This window comes from Camelus dromedarius, chromosome 12 (assembly GCF_036321535.1).
Source record: "Camelus dromedarius isolate mCamDro1 chromosome 12, mCamDro1.pat, whole genome shotgun sequence".
In the NCBI taxonomy this organism is placed as follows: Eukaryota; Metazoa; Chordata; class Mammalia; order Artiodactyla; family Camelidae; genus Camelus; species Camelus dromedarius.
In genome coordinates, this window is record NC_087447.1 from 29,283,302 (window position 1) to 29,309,175 (window position 25,874).

The 25,874-nt window shown below is 38.3% G+C and overlaps 1 protein-coding gene across 1 annotated transcript in view; it reads left to right on the plus strand.

The window, feature by feature from the left end:
* The window catches only part of LGR4 (leucine rich repeat containing G protein-coupled receptor 4), a 93,345-nt gene extending 67,471 nt beyond the window's left edge, over positions 1-25,874 (plus strand). Inside the window, exons 4-18 of the mRNA XM_031459859.2 lie at positions 232-303; positions 8,243-8,458; positions 9,331-9,402; positions 11,158-11,226; positions 12,117-12,188; positions 12,376-12,447; positions 12,787-12,855; positions 14,390-14,461; positions 15,629-15,694; positions 16,565-16,636; positions 18,285-18,356; positions 18,634-18,759; positions 19,573-19,688; positions 19,959-20,042; positions 22,280-25,874. Of these exons, the coding sequence (XP_031315719.2) occupies positions 232-303; positions 8,243-8,458; positions 9,331-9,402; positions 11,158-11,226; positions 12,117-12,188; positions 12,376-12,447; positions 12,787-12,855; positions 14,390-14,461; positions 15,629-15,694; positions 16,565-16,636; positions 18,285-18,356; positions 18,634-18,759; positions 19,573-19,688; positions 19,959-20,042; positions 22,280-23,556 (2,527 nt within the window). The 3' untranslated portion in view covers positions 23,557-25,874. The remainder of the gene's footprint in view (positions 1-231; positions 304-8,242; positions 8,459-9,330; positions 9,403-11,157; positions 11,227-12,116; positions 12,189-12,375; positions 12,448-12,786; positions 12,856-14,389; positions 14,462-15,628; positions 15,695-16,564; positions 16,637-18,284; positions 18,357-18,633; positions 18,760-19,572; positions 19,689-19,958; positions 20,043-22,279) is intronic.

Below are 25,874 nucleotides of genomic sequence, written 5' to 3' on the forward strand. Positions count from 1 at the left end.
CTTGGGGTGGGGGCCCAGGGTTTATTTCCAGCTTTAAGACAGGTGCCCCATGCTCTTTGGCAATTCTCTTGTCTTGGGTGCTTTGTGCCTAGACACCCACCTCCTCCCCCTACCCCCCACCTTTTTGCTATTAGGAGGAATTTTTTACTTTGAAAGAAATGGTTCTCAATTCTTCTAAGGAAAAATGTCAACAATTGCTTATTATTCACTAACCAAAACTTTTCCTCTCAGAACTCTCCAAAACAACCAGTTGAAAACAGTACCCAACGAAGCCATTCGAGGACTGAGTGCTTTGCAGTCTTTGTAAGTAACTTTTTGGTTTTCTGCCTTCTTGAACCATTAGGAGACCACTCTGGCTGCTAAATTCGTAAAGCACTGGAGTCCGAGGGGAAGAAGAGATTTAGCCTCCCACCTGGGATAAAAATGGCGATGGCGAGTTGCTGTTACTGAAATGCCTTTTGGTGAGAGCGAAGGTTTACCTCCCCTCCTGTGTTTGAAGCTGGGAAAGCTGCCGGCGTACAGTGCTGGGTACACTGCTGCATACACTTCTACGTGCTGGCGTGTGGCCAGTGGTTGTTCCCTCTTTGGAACCAGAGTTATGTGTGTACAGAAGTTCCAGAGTCTTGTGCCATGATGCTCAGGAAACAGCCACAGAGAGGCTTCTGTTTCAGGTGGTCGTGATCATCAGCACAAGTTGATCATACATCCTCATTTGTGGACTTTGTACACACATTGGGGGTGGTAACTTAATTGCCTATGCTGTCTTCTCAAGTTTTTTTGAGGAAAGGTTGGCTTAGTTTGGAGTGTTGAAGATTTCGGCTCTAGGTTTTTACCATGTTTAGCCACTATTTTCAAAAGCACTTCCACCCAGCTCTCTACTTCATTCTTGCTTGCCTTCTTTCCCACGTCTATGTCCACGTGTAGGTATGTGAACCTGGAGCACGGGGGCCATTGCCTACGTGGTTTGGGTTTGCGCACCTCACTTCCGCCCAGAGTGGGGGGATCAGGCAAGCAGCAGCAGCGTCACAGAGACCATGCAAACCCACAGAAGGTTCTAAAGAAACAACCATGTTTATGTTACGTGAACAGATACTTGTCCACACTAGAGTGTGTGTTGTAGACTCGCGTTGTGAGGGCTACAGCTTTAGGTCTCCCCGGCCCCAGGGTGGAAGATCCAGTTTCTCTGTCTTCAGGGCCTCTATCTTGGAAAAGACAGAGAAGCATCCAACTGAAGCAGGTGGTTATTGTAATCTTTTGCCAAGATTCAGAAAAACCCTTTGCGTATTTATCTGTCAGAATGTTTACGTTGCTCTCAAAAGAAATTCAGGTAAGTTCAGATTAATTAGAATTCTGAAACAGGCCTGTCCGGTTCTGAATCCCCACTTTGACACTTCCCAGCTACGGGATGTTGGGCAAGTTATTTAAAATTCGCTCTGCAGTAGTTTGCTTACTACCTCCCATGTGCTGTAATGCATGAAGAGCACTTTTTACCGTATCTGCCATGTAGTAAATGCTCAGTAAACATTCGTAGACTCTGTTGCTGTTAATAATGGTGATGACTGTTTTGTCTGTTCTTTCCCTGGATTACTGGTTTACCCAGTTTGCGTAACAGGTGAAGGGAATGTCTGAAAGTAATGAAAAAGTGTTCTTTGGAACAGGCAACTTTGTTGTTTGTTATTTTACTAGAATGATAAGCACAGACTCACATGGCTTTAGTTCATGTCCTAATACTAAATACAGTGGAATTGGTGCCTAGTTTCTCAAAGTGTGGCGCTTGGACCGCCTGCAACAGAATCACTGGGGGGCGGGGGGGGGGCGGTAATTGATAAAATGCAGACTCCTAGGCCATATCCTCCAAGTCAGGATATTGTCTCTTTAAACGTAGGATCCAAGAAGCTGCAGTTTTTTAAAATTTCCCTAGATCATCCTCAGGTACACAGAACTTTTGAGAATCACTAAATGAAAAATTATAGTAGTTATCACACGTGTTCTGGGTTATAGAATTAGGTTTTAACCACATCACGTGTTTGTATACTAATCTATCTCTTAGGTTTTTTTTCATTGCCCTTTGAAATAACTGTAAACATAGCATTTGTAAAAATGCGTGTGAGCTATAGAAGGCTTAGGTGACAGTGACTGACTGCTTTGTCCCTCCACTTGCTAATATAAAGCCATTCTTAACTGCACCAAAAGCACATCACTGGAAATGGCAAACTATAGATTACCTTTTGATTCTAGATTAGACAGTCTAGTAGTTAATGGGCAGTGAATGCAAAAATAAAAATATGTACTAATAAAGCATGTCATATGCTGTAAAGGTGAAACTTTAAAATGTATCTAACGTCATAAAAAGGAGTATCTGGGGTATTGGCTATTTAATTTCTAGTTTCAATAAGTTTAACTTGAAGTAGAAATATGTTAAATAGCTCATTTTGCCAGAATGCCAAGTTGTAGAATATAAGGATTTGTTATTTGCTGTGACTAATGGAATAGATCCCGGATAGACACTTTCAGTAAATAGACTGGAATGAGTTTCTTTCAAGAAACGTGACATTGCCGCCTCTGCGCGCTCTGCGCGCTCTCTAACCTTGGACAGATGTGTGCGGAGGGGGCCATCTTACCTCCCTGGGATTGGAATTCCTTAGACATTTTATTATTTTTTTAATGCAAAATATTTTAGACATTTTAAATAGTTCTCGTTTTCTTTTGCTTCTTCAGAACTTGTTTTCCTTCTAAATCTTCATACAGAATGTTTCTAGAGGGGAGGTTCTAGAGGGGAGGGTTCGGTGGTAGAGTGGGTGTTTAGCATGCACAAGGTCCTGGGTTCAATCCCCAGTACCTCCATTAAAAATTAATAAACCTAATTACCCTCCCACCCCAAAAAAGAATGGTAGTTATTTCCCAAGATTTAATGATCAAAATATTCAATGATTTTGTCTAGTTGGAAGTTGAAAATGAAAGAAGGCTAAAATCTTTGAACGTTAGAAAAATTACCAAGAAAATACCCAAATAGAGTTTTCCTAATTTGTGGCCCATAATTACATTAAGGTGCACGTGACTTTTTTTTTTTTTTTTTGGTAATTTAGATGACTTAAAGTGTTTCTTGCAGAAATCGTAGGTTTCTTCCTCTAAAATAATGTTTTAAACAAGCCTCCTGTGCTCCTCACTCACTGAGTACATTGCATAGTTTACATTTCCAAAATTGGGATGGGGGTTGGGGGTGAGGAGGGGGGTCAAACTATTTCCTTTAATAAAGACATTGGGATTTTTTCCTATGTATCAGAAACACAAGGAGCTGTGTGTCAGGCCTGTTTTACTTAAGAAGGAAATGTTCATGGGTTTGTTAGCATAGTGGGTGTAGTGGTCAAGTTAGATACAATTGAAATTCTGTCCCGGTGTAAAACAGTCTTATCAGCACTTGAGTCAGTTTGAAAATCTGATCTTCAGATCTGAATTACATGAAAGATTTCCTTGTGGTTTTGAAATAGTGCTTAGAAGGAGCAAAGTTCATTAGGGGTTGAAATCGACCAGAAGTGGTTTGATGACAAGTGTGTGACTATAGATGGCTGTAAAATCTGAAAATGAATTGTAGATATTAATAAAAAGCTAACTTAACAGCCTTCCACAAAGCCGGGAAATGGCTAGAGCATTGCCTGAGTAGGATATTAAAAGATTTGTCAGAATTTTCTCCATTAGAATTTTTTTCTCTACATTAGTCTATGCTTATATTGAATATTAAAGGATTTCAAAGACCAAATGTCCTAGGTTTTCTACAACAACAGAATTTCTTAAGTGTTTTAAACTCGAAACTGGTAACAGAGTATAAGAGTATAATGTTTACATTATTAATATGTTAGGAATAGAGAGAAAAGGGGAGAGTTTTGATTATTCAGAACAAGCGTTTATGATAACATAGACATTCATCAGTAAATATCTGTGTATAGAATTGTTACTGTAATTTCATTTAAGGCAGGGAAAAAAAGTATGTGAGTCTCAGTAAGAAATAAAACAGGCTTTTGAGCATAGGGACTAGAAGCGTGTTTTAAAGATGAAAATAGTAAGGGAATTCATCTAATAAATTGTCAACTGTTGAACAACTGAAGTGCACTGAAAGCAATAGTTACCTCTTGCCGACTGGAGTCAAAATGGTAAAATAACTGAAACCACATAATCTCTTCACTTTTGAAATATCTGATGCCATTTACTGCATCTGTTGAAAGAATCATTTGTAGCACTTTTTTTTTTTTTACCTGTTAGGATGAATAATTAATAGTGTAGGTCAGCACAAAGCCACGCTTTCTAAAACCATTTCTCTGTGAAACACTGATCCCAGTTTAAGTGCAAACTCATTACATTGATGGGTGTGCCACCAACACCCACCTGTGAAATGAGGCATAAGGATTAACCATTTGAGTCACTACAAAATCCTCTTCCTCATTAACTTCTTATTTAAGGGTTCCATTTTTCCCAAAGTTCTTCCTTTTGACCTCTTGCTTATGTGTGACTTCACAATTTGGGGACATTTTTTAACGAGGAACTTGGGTCTGTGCATTAATTGTTGTATTATTACTGTGCATAGAAGACAGTTTCATTTCTAGCTTAGTGCAACACTCACCTGGTTTTCTTGCTGTCATTTAAGACCACCCCTTTCCTTTCTGTGTGGTGTGTGGCACAGAATTTTGCAGGAGCCTCAATGACGTATAGAACACTGGACTTACGTTTTAAAAAAGTCTAGACCACTTTGCATATTATAGTATTTTACCACATCTTTTTTCTTCTTCTTCCATTTTTTGAGATGTAATTGACATACAGCACTGTATAAGTTTGAGTACAGCATAATGATTTGACTTACATATGTCATGAAATGATTACCACAGTAAGTTTAGTGACCATCCATCAATTCATATAGATACTTAAATAGAAAAATTTCTTTTTCCCTTGTGATGAGAGCTCTTAGATTTACTCTGTTAACTTTCATATATAACATACAACAGTGTTAATTATATGTATGTTGTACATTACATCCCTAGTACTTCTTTACCTTATAATTGGAAGCACATCTTACTGAAACACTTACAGAGACGACCTAATGTCGGTGGAGTGTTGCGGGTGTGTATGTTGGGGGGGCAGTGCTCATTATTTTGTTGAATAAGAGTGCACGTTATCCTCATTATTACAACATAAGCAGTTGAAATTTTTAAACTGTTGTGATGCTGAGAAACTGGGGCAGGATTTCAACTTGTTTTTTGTTTTTAACGTTTTTTTTTTAATGGAGGTACTGAGGATTGAACCCAGGATCTTGCACATGCTAAGCATAGGCTCTCATCACTGAGCTATGCCCTCCCCCTCAATTTGTTCTTAAAATACAGTCCAAACCCATTACCTGGCCTGTGGGGGTCTGCACCGTCTGGCCCCTGTTGACATCCCCATCAGTGTCTCTCTGGCGCCTACACTCTCTTCCTCCTGTGTTCTAGTCACTCGGCCCCTCTGGGAGTTGCTGGGACCACAGCTGGTTTCTGCTCCTGAGTCTCTGCCCTCGCTGTTTGCTCTTTCTATCCCCTTGAATGCTCCTTGCCCAGCTCCCCTTGCCGCTCGCTCTGGGTCTCCGTTTAAATGGCACCTTCTTAGAGATGTGTTTCCTGATCAACACATTTTAAGTAGCTACCCTCCCCCTCAGCCTCTGCTAATTTTTATCTGAGTTCCCTGTGTATTTACTTCATGGCACTTTCTACACTCTACAGTCATTTTTTCAGCTTGTTTATTATATTATATTATATCATATCATATCAAATTATAAATATATATATATTGTATATTCCCACTGGAATGTCAGTCTCCTCACGCTCGTCGGGTTCACCATTTTTACCTTTCTTGCCTCACATGATGCTCATTTACATGTGTTGAATGAATTGCAGATAAATTAGCTACAAGTAGAATTTAATGGCACTATTAGTTACATTTTATGATGAATTGTATGATTCTATGTTCAGTATCTCTCTCGCTCTCCCGAATCAGAAGTTCCTTGAGGTTTTGAAGTGGGTGTGTGCGCGTGTGTGAGTGGTTGAACAATCTCCTGTCTACTCATTAAAGCAAATCTGGTAAGCAGCTCTGTAGCCAGACTTTGCCAGTCTGTTATGTAAAGGATGCCTGTCTCTTCTCAGTGGTAGGTTCTACAGAGTCCAAGGAATAAACAAGCCTAAAACTGTTTGTTTCTAAGTGAATTCTTAAGGCAGCTGTGCAATTTCTGAAGATCTCCCCTTTTCTAATGTTCTTTTGGTTATCTTGACTATCAGACAAAGAGCATCCATCAGATCCTCACCAGGAGCAGGGGTCTGTGACCCCAGCTAATCTGCCTCTGGGAAGGAGACTGCATCCGGGGCTGGGGCGGTTGGATGGGAGTGGGGACTCAGCACATGCGTGAAGGGGAAAAGGGACAGTTATGGCTGGAACCGAAGCTGGAGCAGCATGGAGACACAGGAGGCACAGAGACCACGCTGATGTCCTGGACCTGAAAGCTGCTGAAGTTGATTTCTTTAAAAACAGGCTGCCATTTTGACCTTGCACCCATTTGTGTGTGTTTGTGTGCCCTAATTTCACCAAGTGGTCCACGCCTGTGAGAGATGGATTTATAGTGAAGATATATCAACCAGGGACTTGCGAAGAAAGCTGTCATTTGCCTGGTGCCTACTGTTCCTCATCATATTAATACTAGCTTGTCTTTTTGTTAACAAGCAGTTATTCCAACAATTATGCCTGGTTGTGTCAACACAAACACCTAGATTTTCAGCTGGGGATTTAATTTTTAAGTATGAGTAATCCTATTAGTAAGGTGCCCTTAATTCCAAAATTTGGGGGAAAAACAAATCAAAGAAACTCTAAAGCAACAATAAGGTTGATTGGAGGAGCTACTTAATTTTTCCTAGAGACAGTTTGCCCTTTTTAAATAACTGTTAATTTTGACAAACTAATTTTTCAAACATACTTAGTTCTAAGAGTAGAGGAGAGGATTGCTTTGTCAGTACCTGATGCCTGTATATATATATATATATATATATATATATACACACACACACATATACATATATATATATATATTTAATTGAAGTATAGTCAGTTACACTGTGTCAGTTTCTGGTATACAGCATAATGTCCCAGTCATGCATATATACACATATATTCATTTTCAAATTCTTTTTCATTAAAGGTTATTACAAGATATTGAATATAGTCCCCTGTGCTATACAGAAGAAATTTTTCATCTATTTTTATATATAGTGGTTAACATTTGTAAATCTCAAACTCCCAAATTTATCCCTTTCAACCCTCTTTCCCCCAGTAACCATAAGACTGTTTACTATGTCTGTGAGTCTGTTTCTGTTTTGTAGATGAGTTCATTAGTGTCCTCTTTTTTCTTTCTTTCTTTTCTTTTTAGATTCCACATATAAGTGATATCATATGGTATTTTTCTTTCTCTTTCTGGCTTACTTCACTAAGAATAACAATTTCCAGTTCCATCCATGTTGCTGCAAATGGCATTATTTTATTCTTTTTTTTAAATCACCGAGTAGTATTCCACTGTATAAGTATACCACAACTTCTTTATCCAGTCATCTGTCGATGGACATTTAGGTTGCTTCCATGTCTTGGCTATTGTAAATAGTGCTGCTATGAACATGACACCTATATTTTTAACTTGACTGGTGAGAATCTGTTGAAATGGTTTGTTGCTGTAGGAAAAATTATAAATAAATTCCTACTTTTTCCCCTTTGGTACCAAGTCAGAATAGCAATTAAATTTAATATGAAATATTAGTTATAAAATTGTAAGTAAAATAGCTTAGTTGCTCAACTTAGTTTCCTCTTGTTGTTTTTCTGTGTTTTTGATAAGCACGTTCTCAAGTATAAAATCCCAGCTTGAGCTTTGTGGGTTTCTTTTTTTTTTTCCCCAACATATCATTCTGCGATAAAATCATGCTTAGCCAAAGATTCTTGAAGGATTCAGATTTTTATGCATCCTTTTGTTGTGAATGAAGGGAAACCAGTACCTTTCATATGCTGGTTGGGGAAACATTCAATTTTAGGAGAACTTCTAGTGAAACTAAGAAGGCAGGGATGCTGTGGCCCTGGTCACTTTTATAACTCATTTTTTTTCCTGGAAAACTCTGAGAGCTGTGTTACGTGCCCATTCCTTGACTCATTCCGCTAGAATCCATCATTGAACGGGGTTGTTTGTTTCCATCAGGCGTTTAGATGCCAACCATATTACCTCGGTGCCCGAGGACAGTTTTGAGGGGCTCGCCCAGCTGCGGCATCTGTGGCTGGATGACAACAGCTTGACAGAGGTGCCTGTGCATCCACTCAGCAATCTGCCGACTCTGCAGGCTCTGACCTTGGCTCTCAACAAAATCTCCAGCATCCCTGATTTTGCATTTACCAACCTTTCCAGTCTGGTAGTTCTGTAAGTACCCCCCTTTTAATACTGTGTTTTGGTGTTAATTTAGGGGCAAAAGCAGAGTTCTTGTGACAGATTGTTATGAAAGTACCTCACTGAGTATGCTTCTGGAGAACTAGTGTTTGGGGGATCTGCCTTTTTTTTTTACAAAATTAAATGTGCTGACTTTTTAAAATACAAAGAATAATTTTAAAAATTACCATCTGATGATAACTGTGGAATCTAAGATAAATGGCCATTTGTAATCATGAGAAGAAAGTGGATTATTCAGCAAACACTTGTACAGCTTTTACTTGTGTCTCAGCAATGTGTTCAATGTTAAAAGAAGCGGAATCCTCTTGGAGACGCTCATAGAAACGAAGTGTCAGTGATATTTCATGTTTTTACCATCCTGTCTATTCATAGAGTATGTGATTCATTGTTGTTTTTAATCTTCGAAAATTTGGACATAATAAAGTGGCATTTCTTGTATAAATCTGTTACCAATTCGCACTGGTGTAAGCTGACGTTTACCCCACCTCCCCATAGGAGAACTCATCTAAATTTTGCTTCATATAATTAAAAGCTCATCAAAACTTTTGTTTGGATATGGGTAAATACTCAAGAATCTTCCACGTGTGTACCCTTTTGCCACTAGAGATTTGTTCCTTTTCCATTAGCATCCTATGTTCAGTGAATCCAAGTCTGTGCAGTGTTTATCAAGAGATAATTACCCAATGCTGTTTGAGATAACTACCCAATGCTGTTTGTTTTCCATTAGCCAAGTGTTGCAATATTTAGCTGCACCATTCCTTTAAGCTATACCAATTTAGACATCTAAAATGTTACGATAGTTGCTATGGGTAAGGCTAGAGTCATTTTGATACTTTTTTCCATAGGCATCTTCATAACAATAAAATTAAAAGCCTGGGTCAACACTGTTTCGACGGACTTGATAATCTGGAGACCTTGTAAGTTTATTTGTATCTTGGACAATCGCATTGGGATGTTGATAGTGCAGTTTGGCATTTCAGTGCAGAAGAAGGAAAAAAATAAGGGTCTTGAGTTCAGCTCATTATTTAATTTGCTTTAATACATGACTAAAGTTTTGCCTTCAAATAACACAGTCATGAAAACTAATCTAGGTTTCTAGTTAAAAATGGCACGCAAGTTTCAACTTGATATTTCTTACAAAAGGACATGGGAAAAGCAGCTCAATCTGCCAAGCTGTATACCTTTTCAAAAATTTTGGTTTTGTTGAAATGTATGATAGGCAATTTTGGAACTTTGAACCTTATAAAACTAATTTTGGACAAGTTTTTTTGTTTCTTTGTTTTCTCCATGATCTCAGTTGCCTTACTAATTGTTAACAGTGAGTTTAAATACTATCTCTGCTTTCATATGCTAAATGCGATGGAGGTTTCCATTTTGCTTAAGATATTTTTGTTGTATCTATTTGCTGAAGTGTTTGGAAATTCTGACTGTTTTCAACTGTCCCTTGCACCATGATAGGAGCAAAGACATTGTGCAGCTGTGTATAATATATAATAAGAGTAGGATCTTTATTTTTTGTTGTTTTAGTTTAGTATTAGTTGCCTTTATTCAGAGATTTATAATATTTTCTATTGTGATATGGTAAATGATTCAGAGAATGTCCCAGTTAGATGGATTTGCAACATCTGATTAGAATGCTTAGGGTTTGTAATATTTTGTTTAATTGAATTTTTCAGTTAACCATCAGTTAATGAGAAGACTTAACATCTTTTAATAATCTATTATCACTTTCCTCAAGGATAGTAAACATCAGTGGCTATTTGAAAGTTTAAGCTCTTGAAGAAGATACTGCCAAACCCAGTCCTTCTTCTCAAAGTGTGTAAATACCAGTGGAACAGAAGACTGGACGTGCCTTCTGACCCTAGACCATATATGCTATTCCAACTATACTAAAATTAAACCTTTTCTTTCCAGTCAAATTTTGATTTGCCTTTTTTCCCCCCTATGTAGAAAAGGAAAATAAACAAGTCTCCAAGGATCTGGACTTTTGATTTTGTTTTGCTCTCATTTGAAATCAATTGTGCCAATCATAAGCTAATATTCTCTTTAAGGTTAAAAGAAATGAAAGTTTAAACATTCTCAGAATTGATTTTCTAGTACAGATTACTATGGCTTTTCTCTCTCTTAATTAATGCAGCTTTTCCAACAGTTTGTCACCTCCTTGAGGACGGTAGTTGTATGAACCCATCCTGGTCCTTCTCCTTGTTCATACTGATCTCAGGTCATCCTGCTGATGGTAGAGATGAGGTCAGCTGCTCTCACACCAGAATTTCAGGAAGCCATTCTGAACCTCAAATAGAATCCTCAGTTTCAGGCTATTGTCGTTTACAAATGGATACTCAATAAATTCTATGTTATGATGAATTTCCTGAGAACTGTTACTCAGATGATTTGTTTCTTTAATGTACCAGTGATATATGATTCTGAGAATTCTTTCAACGTTTAAAGTTGTTGACCTAAAACATCAGAGAAGAATTAAGATTCTTTCTTTCTATTCAATATTCTAAGAAAAGGTGTACATTTAGTTAAAGAGAATGGTAATTGGTTGATGAAGAAAGAGTACCATCCAGAGGATGTGATTTAACAAGAAAAAAAAACGATTTGTACCAAAGTACATAATAAATTGTGACCACTCTTCAACATTCTTATGTATTTTCCCAATTTTTTTCTAGGGACTTGAATTATAATAACTTGGGGGAATTTCCTCAGGCTATTAAAGCCCTCCCCAGCCTGAAAGAGCTGTGAGTATTGCTTTGCCCTCTCTATGCCTGAATAGCCCTAGAACCATTTAATGTTCCAACAATAAGACCATAGAACATCTTTGTTCCATTATATAGACCATGATACGCTCACATACACACACATGATCATACAGTATAGATTGTGTTGGCTAACACAGACAGTTTTGATCATAGATTACTGTGTAGGGCTGGACTCGGGTGAAATAAGCCACAACTTATGGACTCTGTGTTGTAGGAACTGTGGTCTTAGTCTCACTGGGGAGGCTGACCACATAAGACAGACAGACAGACAGCAGTTTCTAGGTGGAAATAAGTGCTGAGTAGGGTAGGTAAATCACTGCAGAAAAAGACCTCATTGAGGTGTAGAGTCATTGGAAAAGGCATCACTGAAGAGAAGGAGTTTGACTAGACTTGAAAGAATGGAAATACTTGAGTAAATGAAAGAGATTAGGGAGGATTTTAGGTGCTGGATTTGTCAGGGTCAGAGATAAGAATGCATATGGCATAACGGAGATTGTGTGTCATGAGTTGATAGCTAACACTCTTAAGATGCACTGCTCAAAGACTAAATGCAGGTGATGTTGAGAGAGATTTGGGGTTAGAATACCTTATGATTCTTGTGGTCTAAAATTCTTTGAGGATGAAACAAGCTAAATGTATGTAAGGGACCTGGCAGATACTAGGTTGAGCAGTGGGTTTAAAAAGAATTAGGTATGGTCCTGAAAAAGATGAGATGGAATTAAAAATTTAATTTCCCCACATTTTTGAAGTTTTCACGTAGTTGTTATCAGCTGTATTTTATGTCCTACTGAACAGTAGTAGGTATTTGGGTTTTAACTTATTTCACAAGGGGATAAGTGTTTCAAAATATTTTTCTCCTATCTTTTTAGGTTATTTCACAGTAATTCTATTTCTGTTATCCCTGATGGAGCATTTGATGGTAATCCACTCTTAAGAACTATGTAAGTAGTTTTGAAATTTTCTTTTAATATGCCATCTTGTAAAGCAATGTCTGTATGATGCCAGACATCTGGATGAAGAATGAAAATTCAGGCTGTTAGATATATGAATTTTGTGAACATAGATTTAGTGTTGGCGTACTGGCAAACGTATGAAAACTTTGTGTTTTTCTTTTGGGTATTTTTACAGACACTTGTATGATAATCCTCTATCTTTTGTGGGGAACACAGCATTTCACAATTTATCTGATCTGCATTCCTTGTAAGTATTATAGAAATTCAAAAACAAACTTGAATGCTTACACAATTGCTTTAATGGAAAACTAGAATTTGTTATCGTAGCTCCAGAAAACAAAATCTTTTATTTTCTTTTCCTTGGGTGGAAGTCCAAAGGTCAATTCTGAAAATGTAGGATGGCTCTTATTTATATAAACACTTGGTCAAAATGATCACATTTTTGGGTACAATCAAGAGATGAAACTAATCTTCTTTTTTAGGTATAGGGGTACTGTAATTTTAAACTGCTTAAAAAATAAAATGAAAATATTATCTATGAAAATTTTTTATTTTAAATTACCTTTTCTCTCCCAATTTCTTAAAGAGTCATTCGCGGTGCGAGCATGGTGCAGCAGTTCCCCAACCTGACCGGAACTGTCCATCTGGAGAGTCTGTGAGTGTGACCTTTTGAGGAGGGGCTGTGTAAAGATAACACACAGGCCTGCTAGTGGGTTGCCAGTGCTTTTTGGTGATGATGCTGAGTTAACGTTGATTCCTAAATATTGCTTTGTGAATATCATCCGTGGAGGTTTGCATCCATAGGGTCTGAAGTCAGCCAGTGCAGGTAGAATATAACCTATTATGTGAAGAGAAGATCTGAAAAGGTCACTGAAAATAAAAGGCAATAAGTAAGTGCCAGATTAGAAGCAACGCTCTAGGAATTCAGAAGTGGAGCAGTCAACGTATACGTGAGAAAAGGCTTTATGGAAGAGGTGAAACGTTTCAACATTGGATGCTGTCAAGTTTCCCAGAGCTGAATCTTTTATTTAGAAAGACAGGATTTAGTAAAATGGGGAATCCTGAAAATGTACTCAAGTATGGCATACAGATGATCAAATATAGTTAGAATTGCTTGTTTATATTAGAATGGGGGATGATATGGAGAAATTTGGAAATCTGTTTGGATTGTAATTTTAAAATGATAAACCTTGAACACTTGGTTATGGCAAAGCTTCTCAGTGGTGGTCTGTGAACGGGCTGCAGGTGCATCTAAGACCTTAATGACTTCAGCACCCCCCCCGCCCCGAGACAGCCCTGTAGGGCCTGACATGGCTGGGGTCTTTGCCACAATGAGCGTCACCACAGTATGCCACATAAAAGTGACAATTTTCATGTGTGCCAAGACGTAAGAAAAGAAGTTGGGAAGCACTGAGCTAAGGCATTTAAACTTGACTCTTAAGGCAGTTTAGGGGTGTTGAAAATGCTGGAGGAGGCGGTGTATGGAGGGTAAGAAGAGAGACTGGGGATGGAATGGTATGGAGGCCATGGAATACTCCACTTGGATGAATGAACACATTTAACCATGAGAGTTCTGTGTCCTCAACCCATTGCTGGAGCTCCTCCACGTGGCCCACCTGAGCTCCCTCCACCCCTCTCTGCATCATTTTACCCTTGATCTGCACAGTAGCCGTAAAAATGAAGAGAAAAGGTCAGATGCTGAGACCCCCAGAAGAAGAAAGAACAAGAATTGGTGACTGACTGCAGATGGGGACATAGAAAGGGAGAGGATGAAGAGAAAAATCTCAAAACATGGAGCCAGGTTGATTGAAAGAAAAGATGCAAATAAAGTTTGGGGGCAGAATGCTAAGTTGGTTTTGAATGTTCTGGATGTGAGGATGGGGACAGAACTTGCAGGTGATTGTGGTCAGGCTGTGACTAGGGGTTAGTTTTTTTCTGTTGGTTCACATGTTGTCTGGACAGTAGTAACATCTCATGTCACAAGCTTTTCTGCATTACTATGAAAATGATGTGGGTATTAGGGTTAATTCACCTTCCCACAGGCCTAACTTTAGGGAGTGATTAGGCAGTGGGACCTACAGACAAGTCTGTATGCAAATATGTGAATATTTATTTTTCCGTATGAGGGTAGCATTTTGTTTACCATCTCAACTTGCATCATTTCTTAGATAAACAATGTTTTTCCACAGGACCTTAACAGGTACGAAGATAAGCAGCATATCCAGTAATTTGTGCCAAGAACAGAAGATGCTTCGGACTTTGTAAGTTGGGTTCCTCTTCCCTTCTCGTACCTTTCTTTTACGTACTTCACACGTGTTGAGTTTTATGTTTAATGAACTATTTTCACTAGGTTGTTTCAAGGTATAAGTATTTTGCATTTGTTCCCTTCATGGAAATGAGCAGGTGGTTTAGTAGCCCCCATGGATAGGTCATGTTTACTTGAATTTGGTTTTACGGTTATGTGTATATCTTACATCTTGTGGCTTGACTTTGAACAAAGTCAGACCAAACTAGGCTCTTTCTGCATTTCTTTTCTTATCCTGACTCCTCGTCCTTATTCTGGCTGCCCTGGGGTGGGTGGAGGGGGTGGTTAGGTCTCTGTATGCTGCTCCTTCATCCATAACCTAAGTAAGAGCCCCAATCTTTCTTGGATCAGGAACCAACTAAGCATGGAGCCTTCCCAAAAAATCTCCAAGCTGCCCTGGAAATTAAAAGTAAATAAAGGATGTAAAAATGTCACAAGAACAAACAATTAAGTTACTAAGTTGTTAATAAGTATTCAGTGGAGAGAGAGAGAGCAACAAAATAAGTGACTGATTGATCAAGCAAGTAATTAAATGGTGTCACGGAGTATCAAACACGGTGATCGCCACTGAGGAAATACTGCAGTGGGATTAAGTAAGAGTTAACTAGTCCTGATTTTTTATTTAATATAAATATTTTTAAAAATGTGAGTGTGCATACCACTCCTCTTATAGCCTTTTCATTAACAACATAGAAATTATTTATGATATAAGCAATATATAGATAATTATGGTATAAATAATATAAATATAATATCTAAATATATTTTTATATTATAAACATGTAAATTTAAAAATCTACAGCGCTACCATTTGAACATAATTTTTATGTATTTTTGTACTATATTTTTCTTATTTGTGTTCTATCCTTAATGTTTTAAAATATATTTTATATTGTCTATGCTCAACATTATGTACTTGAAGTTTGCTAGTCTTAAGCCTGTTGTGTTCTATCACTGAGGTGCTCTAGAAAGCTTACAAGTCTTAGAAAATGACAGTTGCTTTTCTTGTTCAGCCGTATCTGTTTATTACAGATCTTAAACTGCTTTCAATGCTTCCAGGTACAACTCTGTTAATATTGTATTCTGATAACATAATTAATTTGTTAACTTCCATTGTTTTAAGGGACTTGTCTTACAATAATATAAAAGATCTTCCAAGCTTTAATGGCTGCCATGCTCTGGAAGAAATGTAAGTTGGTCTTTGATTTACTCTCTTTGCTGTGGTCTATTGTTAATTCATTGAGCATTTCCTACTTTAAATAAATGGCTTTCCCATTAAGAAATTAGAAATGCATGTAAGTGGGTGTTCTCTATGAATAAATGTCCAGTTGTACCAGGTGTGTTCATGCGACCAGCATTTATTAGGCACTTTTCTATGAGGCAATATGAGACACTATGGGGGGAGGGTAGTGTATACAAAAAGACATCCAACCCCAAACTGGTCCTGGCTGTTGAGGGAAAACCAGACATGGATGTCTGCTGTGCAGCTCTATAGGACAGCTCTGGTGGGAGTTGGGGAGAGGGGGGCAACCGTATCTCCGTTTTCATCGCCTCCTTCCGCTAACCTTCCTTCCATGTTGCTTGGTATAGCTGTGTTGTCCCGGATCCTTTCTCACTGTGTTGTCTTCCTGCTCGCCCCTGAGTGGGGGTGATGAGGAGTTTAGATAGTGTTCCTTAAACTCTCAGTATGATTTTGGATAGAATACCAATTAGTCTAGCCCTTTCATTTTATAGATGAGGAGCCAGCAGTTCTCTTTCAACAGGATCGATTAATATTACTTATGAATGAATATTTAAGCTTAGAAAAAGTTTTATTAAGGAATGTTATTTTTACAAGGGAGGGTGTAGCTCAGTGGTAGAGTGCATAACTAGCATGCTCAAGGTCCTGGGTTCAATTCCCAGTACCTCTGTTAAATAAATAAATAGATAAACAAATAAATAAATAAACCTAATTATCTACCCCCATTGAAAATATTTTTATAAAGTTATTTCTCAAAAATAGAAAATGTGTTTTTCTCTTTTTTCTCTCTTTTCATTTATCTTTCATATCTTTTTTTAGTTCTTTGCAACGTAATCAGATCCACCAGATCAAGGAAGGTACTTTTCAAGGCCTGATATCTTTAAGGATTCTGTAAGTTTCTCTCTGATTATTCAAGATACATAAAATTTTTGTCAAGCTATAAATTAATATATCATTATAATTCCCATGTTAGTGGATATACTTAAAGATAGGATTTATTAAGCATAAATATTGTTTTTCAAACTTTGCCATGTGGTACTTTATAAATTATTTCCTTTTAGCATTTTTTTTTTAACCTTAGCTCATTCATGAGATTGTCCATTTGTGAGTGAAAAGGTAAAATGTGTAAAGCCTGAGAAATGCATCTTGTGTGTTTTCAAGTATTGATAATGAAGTTTGTCAGTTTGTTAGGGCAGGGGGTAAGCAAACTTTAGTCCATGGGTCAGATTCAGCCTGCTTCCTGTTTCTGGAAATTGAGTTTTATTAAAACACAAACATGCCCTTTTGTTTAAGTATCATCTAAAGCTGCTTCCACCATACTACAGTGTAATCAAATTGCTGCAGTAGAGGCAATGTGACCCCCAGAGGTGAAGGGTATGCACTGCCTGGCCCTTTGCGGAAAAAGGTTGCTGACCCCTACACCGGGGTATCTGTCCTGGCAAATATAGCTAATGTGCAGCAGAAGCACTCACTTAAAAAGTGACTTGCATTCGAGTGTATATTTGAGTGAATATAGTGGTGACAGAGACAAACCACGTCACTGCCTCCATAGAACTTCAGCGCATAAAAGACAATACACTGAATTGGGGAACGATTTTTTTTAATACAAAAAAAATTTGAAAAGTTGACAGTGAAGTGATATTACATATATTAAAATCCTATTTTCTAGTGGATCCCCATTAAGAAGTTAAACACGCTCTCTACTAGAAAATATTTTACTGGTAGTTGGGTTGCTCACAGGCTAACTGTGGGTCTGGGCAGCAGTGGGGAAGGGGACTGGCTCCTCGCGGCTGTCACTTCTCGGGCACTGATAAGAGACAACAGTGAAAACCCAGGGGCCTTTTCATGATTTGGAACCAAGTTCGTCGAATTTTCCTGTTATACAGGAGATGTGTCGTGGAATGAATTGACCCCTGTCTTTACATTTCCATTAAGGCTCAGTTGTAAGTGTGACTTCAGATTATTTCTCTGTTTCATTAATTCTGTAATATCAGAAGTCCTCAGGGTGTGTTCCTGAGTATAGTATGTGGCTTTGGTGTTGATATGGTCTTTATTTCCTGCTTGGGGAAGTAGTGATATCTGAGGCCCTTCTGGAATGCTCTTGTTTGCCCATTGATTATTTGTCTTCCCTCAACGGCCTTATCACTAACCTTTGAGAAGGCAAATAACACGAAGCCTGTGTGTATTCTCAGCTTTGTCAGGTGCTGAGCTTTCCCTCACCTGGTTAATAGTACCAAAGGTTATATCGTATCATTTATATTTTTGAACTGGTACCAGAATGATAAGGTGGAGAAAATTCACAACTGTTTTGAAACAGATACCAACTAGAATGACTGCTACCTGGACCACATTCCAAGAAATAGATTGTTGTGAAGGGGAGGCATTCAGCATAAACATAAAAAATGTTGTTGAGCAAGATTAAAGACCTCTGTTATCTTAATCAGGGTTATTGTGACTATAGCAGACTCTAATGCCTTGTCAAAGTAACTGTGTTTTGGGTTTATTGGAAAAGAGTAATAGTTTCTTTCTATAATTGCAGGGATCTGAGTCGAAATCTGATCCATGAAATTCACGACAGAGCTTTCGCCAAGCTTGGGTCAATAACTAACCTGTAAGTTGACAGGTTTAGGCTAGCAGTATCATGAAGGCAGGAAAGAGTCTGCAGTAACTTGTGTTTTAGCATTACCCTGTCAAAAAATCTTTTTTTCTCTTTAGTGTTCCCTTGTATAAATGCTAACCTGCTATGATGTAGTGACAGCTTCTCAGAGGGTATCCGCACACCTAAACTTCATCTTAGTGCTCTAGTCTTTCTGATGTTAACACACGTACAGATGTTTTTGTGTGATTTGTGTCTTAGGAATTAATTTGAAATCTCATTCACGTTTTAGAGATGTAAGTTTCAATGAATTAACGTCATTTCCAACGGAAGGCCTAAACGGGCTGAATCAGCTGAAACTTGTGGGCAACTTCAAGCTGAAAGAAGCCTTAGCAGCAAAAGACTTTGTTAATCTCAGGTGTGTTTTTGCTTATTCTTCTTTTCTGTGGAAGTTTTGGTAGGCCTCCAAATTACAGTGTGTCCTGGGTGCTTTTGCTGTGGTTCCCAGATTTTCTGAGAGGCTATCATTGAAGAGTATTTTCAATCTCTATCCTCACAAATTTTGGGAAAAAAATAGAACAGGAGCATTATTGCATAGGTTTGGAGAACATGCATTTCAGACCTGGATGCTGTTAGAGAGATAATACAACTCTTCATCGGAACGGTTTTGTATATACAGTGGGATTTGTCACTTGTAACAAGATGGCGGAAATGACACGTGAACCTTCAGAAAACAGATACAATGTTATGGGACTTAATAGAGACATTAGAGTTGGGGGGTTCTCATTAGAGAAAGTAGAGAGAGGGCTTGGGAATATTATTGTGGGGGAAGAGAAAAAATATTTTCATTATACGTATGTAAACAAATTCACTTAATGGTGTAAAGTCACAAGTGACCTGGGACATTAATTTTAAATGAAACTATCAGTTTCATATGATAAACTGGGTGTGGTTAATTCATTTATAAAAGGAGTCTGATAAGATTTTACTTTAAATTGCACTACTTCCATTACATTTTGAATCTGGCCTAATTTAGATTCAGTGTTTAAAAGTGTACTTTATATAAATGGAGAAACTCATGGTGTCATTTGATACCAGAGCATTTTTTTTTTTCAGATGAGGAAACTGAGTCCAGACAGGATAGTGACCAGCTCAAAGTATTTTCTTTTTACAAAAGAAAAGCATGTCTGTGAAGTTGGTATTCAGTGTAGATTTTGCAATTTTTTTTTAGGTCTTTATCTGTACCATATGCTTATCAGTGCTGTGCATTTTGGGGTTGTGACTCTTACACACATTCAAACACAGGAGATAACAGCCTCCAAGACCACAGTGTGGCAAAGGATAAAGGCAAGTGCATGAACTTTTAAATTTAAAATAGAACACTCTTTACAGCATTAATCAAAGTCTTTATTATTGTAAACGGTTTGTAAAGGAGCAATATGAAATCTGAAAAATGGCTTCCGTGTGCTGTGTACCTGACATCTTTTATGTGATATTAAGCCTCTTGCAAGCTGAACTTAAATGTATGACATGTACAAGAGGAAAGACTGCAGGAAAATCCGGTTCTTTCGAATTGCACGAAGCTTGAATTAAACACAGTTTGTGTTACACATTCAGGTCCCGCTGATGTAGCAGGGGTCACAAGCAGCGCTGCAAGTGAGGAACACAGTCAAATCATTATCCACTGTACACCCTCGACAGGTAAGCCCCACACGTTTGGCTGCAGTTTCTCACTTTAAACAAACATTAGGCAAGTACGTCTAAAACTTCCGGGGATAGATAATGATTTCTGTAACAGGAGGGGGATGAGCTGGTTTCATAAGGCCTGACTCCAAGTGTGGTCTGTATACAGGCACTTAAGCATCTCTTGCAAAATCTCAGGCCCAGATCCAGTGACTCAGATCTTTGTGTTAACAAGCTCCCCAGAGGAGGGTTGTGCACATTAAGGATGGAGAAGCTCCTTCTTCATGCAACTTTAACCCTAGGTCTAGTTCTGGAAGTTACTGGTCTATAAGGATGTTTAGTGTTACCCACCTGCCCTCTTTTTTTTTTTTTAATGCAACCTTGCCTTTCCTTTTATTTCTATTTTATTTCATTGAACTTTATTAGACTTGGGAAAGTTACTAAACTGACACCGCCTATTTGGTTGTGACTGTGATATTGTCTTCTACCTAATCTATCAGCGAAGCTGGATTTGGAATTTTACTGGTAAAGAAGCATTTAAATAGTGGCTAAATTGTGTGCTATGAGGTAGATTCCTTCTTTAATACAATCACACAGGATGATCTGGGAACTTCTTATTGGGGGGTGGCTTGACCTGAATATGCAGAGATTCCATTTCTTCCACACTGAATTTAAACCTCGGGGGTCAACCAGGGGGAAAGCTGGTCTGAGCTCATCTCCCCAGGCTGCAATGGGAGTGAACTGCAGGCCTGCCTCCTCACTCTACTCAACTGTAGTAACACAGAGGCCCCTGTGCTGACTCAGAAGCAGGAAGCGGAGGAGAGCAGGAACCTTCTGTTGGAACTGGAGGAGGCAGCAGGTTTCCAAAGACAGGCTGGGTGGGGCCGACCTCCCAGGCTTTTGAGGGAACGTAACTCCACCCACTAGTCAAACACTTTCCAAAGGGAGGTGGCCCGTCCTCCCAGGTCAGATGAGCTGTTCCTTGTTCCTTGCAGAAGGATGAGTTCAGATACTGAGATAAAGGTGAAAGCTTCCTTTTAACACTTCCCTGGGGTGGGGGGGAGGATAAAAAAATTAATTAGAAAAAATTTTTTAAGTTTTTCGAGTCAGATCAATATAAATGGTACAAAGCTGGGTAGTTAGGTCTGTGAATATCTCAGTGACTAAGCTGCCTACAGTAGGTATCAAACTTCAGGACAATCCACAAAGATAAATCAGAATGTGTCTTTTAGGCATTGTAATACATAGTTTTCTTGTGCTTTGTAGACAAAATTTTGTTTTTCTTTACTAACTTTTAAATAAGACAGTTGCCATTTGGGACATAACTAGCATGCCGAAGTCAGTTACTAGAATGTATAACTCAGCTACTAAATTAGTCCTTGCAATCCTAGTTGAAGTTATGCAGGGTTTTATTGGACATGGCTTTATATGACTAGTTAACTTCAATGTGGTTTAGTTCTCACTGTACTATCTTACTGAATGACCTTTGTCAGGTCAACCAGACACTTTGAAATCTCAGTTTCTCTGGATGAAAAATGGGGATAATTATACCTGTCTTAACCTGCTTCATCAGATTGCTTTTGAAAGCAATAAGAAATGTGTAAAAAATTTGTGTATTATACATACATATAATACATAATTATTGTAAAGTCTATTAGGACTAGGAAGGAAGAAGAAAAGGATTTAACATTTATTGAAGTCCAGCTAAGTACCCAGTAGCCCGTTTGAGTGCCTTATGTATGTCGTTTTACTTACACTACACAACTCTATGAAATAGGTGTTATTATCCACAAGTGAGACAATGAAATTTGTAGAGGTTCAAGTTGCCCTCTCAAGCAAGAGCAGAAAGTTATGAACCCTAAACCCAAACCCTGGTCTATCTGATTCCAAGTCTCCAGTATGTGAGGTCCCTTTCCTGTATTAGACATGGTGCTATGCATATTAACTTAGGTATAAGAGAAAGTGAAATTTTTCTTTTAAATATCACGGTATGGCTTTGCCAAATAGTAAAAGAAATGAAATAAATAGATATTGAAATATGATCTTAAAATAAATTTTAAAAATAGCCTAGTTCAGTTACAAAAATGTCTAAGAGATGGCAGTCTTTTAAATTTGGTTTACTTCAGTTTGGTAGCAGATTAATTATTCCAGATTCACTATCTTTTAAGTTTCTCGCTCCAGCCATACCATACAGAATATGGTCTTTTCTAAATTGCCTTTTATTTCTCTCTCTCTCTCTCTCTCTTTCGTTTTAGGTGCTTTTAAGCCCTGTGAGTATTTACTGGGAAGTTGGATGATCCGTCTTACCGTGTGGTTCATTTTCCTGGTGGCGTTGTTTTTCAACCTGCTCGTCATTTTCACAACATTTGCATCGTGCACATCCCTGTCTTCCTCCAAACTGTTCATAGGCCTCATATCTGTGTCTAACCTATTCATGGGAGCCTATACGGGCATCTTAACTTTTCTGGATGCCGTGTCCTGGGGCCGATTTGCAGAATTTGGTATTTGGTGGGAGATCGGCAGCGGCTGCAAAATAGCCGGGTTTCTTGCCGTTTTCTCCTCAGAAAGTGCCATATTTTTATTAATGTTAGCAGCGGTCGAAAGAAGCTTATCTGCGAAAGATATGATGAAAAATGGGAAGAGCCGCCACCTCAGGCAGTTCCGGGTAGCTGCGCTCTTCGCCTTCCTGGGCGCCGCGGTGGCAGGCTGTTTCCCACTCCTCCATGGCGGGGAGTATTCGGCCTCCCCCCTGTGCTTGCCTTTTCCCACGGGAGAGACGCCGTCCTTAGGCTTCACCGTCACCTTAGTGCTGTTGAACTCGCTGGCATTCTTATTAATGGCCATTATCTACACTAAACTCTACTGCAACCTGGAGAAAGAAGACCTGTCCGAGAACTCCCACTCCAGCACGATTAAGCACGTTGCCTGGCTCATCTTCACCAACTGCATCTTCTTCTGCCCGGTAGCTTTTTTCTCCTTTGCGCCCCTGATCACGGCCATCTCCATCAGCCCCGAAATAATGAAGTCTGTTACTCTGATATTTTTCCCACTGCCTGCCTGCCTGAATCCAGTCCTATATGTTTTCTTCAACCCAAAGTTTAAAGAAGACTGGAAGTTACTGAAGCGACACATGACCAGGAAAAGCGGGTCCGTGTCCATCTCCATCGGCAGCCAAGCCGGCTGCGTGGAGCAGGACTTCTACTACGACTGCGGCATGTACTCGCACTTGCAGGGTCACCTGACCGTGTGTGACTGCTGCGAGTCATTTCTCCTGACAAAGCCCGCGTCCTGCAAACACTTAATAAAATCGCACAGCTGTCCCGCCTTGGCAGTGGGTTCTTGCCAAAGACCGGACGGCTACTGGTCCGACTGCGGCACGCAGTCTGCCCACTCCGACTATGCGGATGAAGAAGATTCCTTTGTCTCGGACAGTTCGGACCAGGTGCAGGCCTGTGGGCGAGCCTGCTTCTACCAGAGTCGAGGGTTCCCCTTGGTGCGCTATGCTTACAATCTACCAAGAGTGAAAGACTGAATCGATGTCTTTGTGACTGTTTCCCCCATGAACCGAAACCACAGTGTTGATAGCATGAACCCTAGTCTGACCCTTCATCTGAGAAGCACCTCTGTGATCACTGCCTGGTGTCACTTAGAAGAGGAAGGTGGCAGTTTGTTTCTTAAACCAGACCTTTTCAAAGAACAAGTGCCTAAACTATCAACTGATGAAAAACACAGTGTCCAAGCAATGGGTAGTCTATTTGAAACAAATTTATAACTTGAAAAAGATTTTATGTATATCACAGCAATATAACGTTAGGTTTTTCTGATCCATAAGAAGCAAATTTATACCTATTTCTGAATTAAGCACGATAAAGAACAGCTGTTAATATTTTTTTAAGAATATTTTAAATGGTGATTTTTGCATAACTGAAGAAAAAGTCTTGCTAATTTTACCTAATGTTTCATCATTAATCTCAGGACAACTTACTGCAGGGCCAAAAAAAGGGATTGTCTCCCAGGTAAGACTCTGAGAGTGTATGTAGGCATTACCTTCTTGCATTTCCTATTTCCATCTTTGGCATAATAGAATCATCAAGTTTAAGAGATTTATAACACCTAAAACCTGAAGATGTTTTTAAAACAATATTAACAACTGTTAAGATTTTTAAAAGAGTAGACGAATACATTTGTTTTCAGTCATTATACATTGCTTTGTTTTGATCACAGTAATTTTTTCTTCAGTGTTTTGTGATCATACTACCAGGAAAAAGTAAAGGGCTAATTGCTTGGGTGGGTTTAGTAGATTTGGCGAAACTACTAACGTGGGATTTTAATAGCATCAGAGGGATTTGATCGTGTAATGTTCTCATTGATAAAACACTTCCTAGTATCATTGGCTCTACCAGTACCTTCCAGTTTTGTTGGTACATTAGCTACCTATAGATTGAATTATACTGAAAGTAAACTGTGGCAAATGGTTTCATTCAGTTGGAAGAAATTGGGTCCTTAGGACACAAAGCACTTACATTGATTTCTTAGCGAGCTGGATTCTCCTGAACCTAAGCTATGGCGTGGAAGGTTCCATACGTTTTTTTCCACTGACTGTGATTTACAAGAGCCTGTGCAACAGCTCGGAAACTGTGTTCTTGTGAGACAAAATAGATACTACGTCACTAAGAAAAGAAAAAGGAACAAAACTTAGGCCTTTGTTTTTAAAAATTAAAAATTCTTACTTGATTCTCATCTATGGACTTTTGACATGTCATGACGTGGAGTCTTAAAGTTATAAAAAGTTCAGTATGTTTTTTTTGAACAACTTGCTAAATCAGTAGCAAACCCACTGCCATATTAGTTATTCAGGATATACTAAAAACCATTAAGCTAGATTGCAGTTTAATAATTAAACTGTATATAATGTGCATATAATGAATTTTTATCTTATGTAAATTATTTTTAGAACACAAGTTGGGAAATGTGGCTTCTGTTCATTTCGTTTAATTAAAGCTACCTCCGAAACGATAGTGGCTGCCAGTAGCAGAATGTTAAATTGTGGTTTATATACTTTTTGCATTGTAAATAGTCTTGGTTGTACATTGTCAGTGTAATAAAAACAGAATCTTTGTATATCAAAATCATGTAGTTTGTATAAAATGTGGGAAGGATTTATTTACAGTGCGTTGTAATTTTGTAAGGCCAACTATTCACAAGTTTTTTAAACTGCTACCATGTTTGTATATTTACACATCTGATAAATATTAAATCGTAACTTGGTAAAAAAAAATCTAGCTAAAAGTTTTTTTTCCAAAAGTCATGTTACTGAAAACTTTCATTGCATTCATTTAAAAAATAGAATAGCAGGTATCTAAAAGATGTGGTAAACTGTGCTATGCATATGGTAGGAAATACAATATTGTATGCAGTGTCTTGAATTATTAAAGTTTCTGGAAAGCAATCTATTTGCCTTAATTTATAACTAGGTATATTAATGAATTTGCTTAGTGTTTAAGTAAGTAAATTAAAGTGTTTTTAAGAGTATTAGAAGAAATGTTGGGAGAACACTTTGCTGAAATTTAGAAGTGAGGTTGTTTTCTATCTTAAGTCTGAACCATACTCATGGAAAACAAATTGTGAAATTTAAGATAATACCATCAATTAGATCTTATTTAAAAGCAAATGATTAAAAAACTGGCATGATTCCAAAGGCAGTCTATTGCCCGAATGCAGTAGTCCTCCCTTTCTTCCCTTATCTGGGGTTTCACTTTCCATGGTCTTAGTTACCCATGGTCAGCCGCAGTCTGAAAATACTGAAGGGAAAATTCTGTAAATAAACAACTCATTAAGTTTTAAATTGCA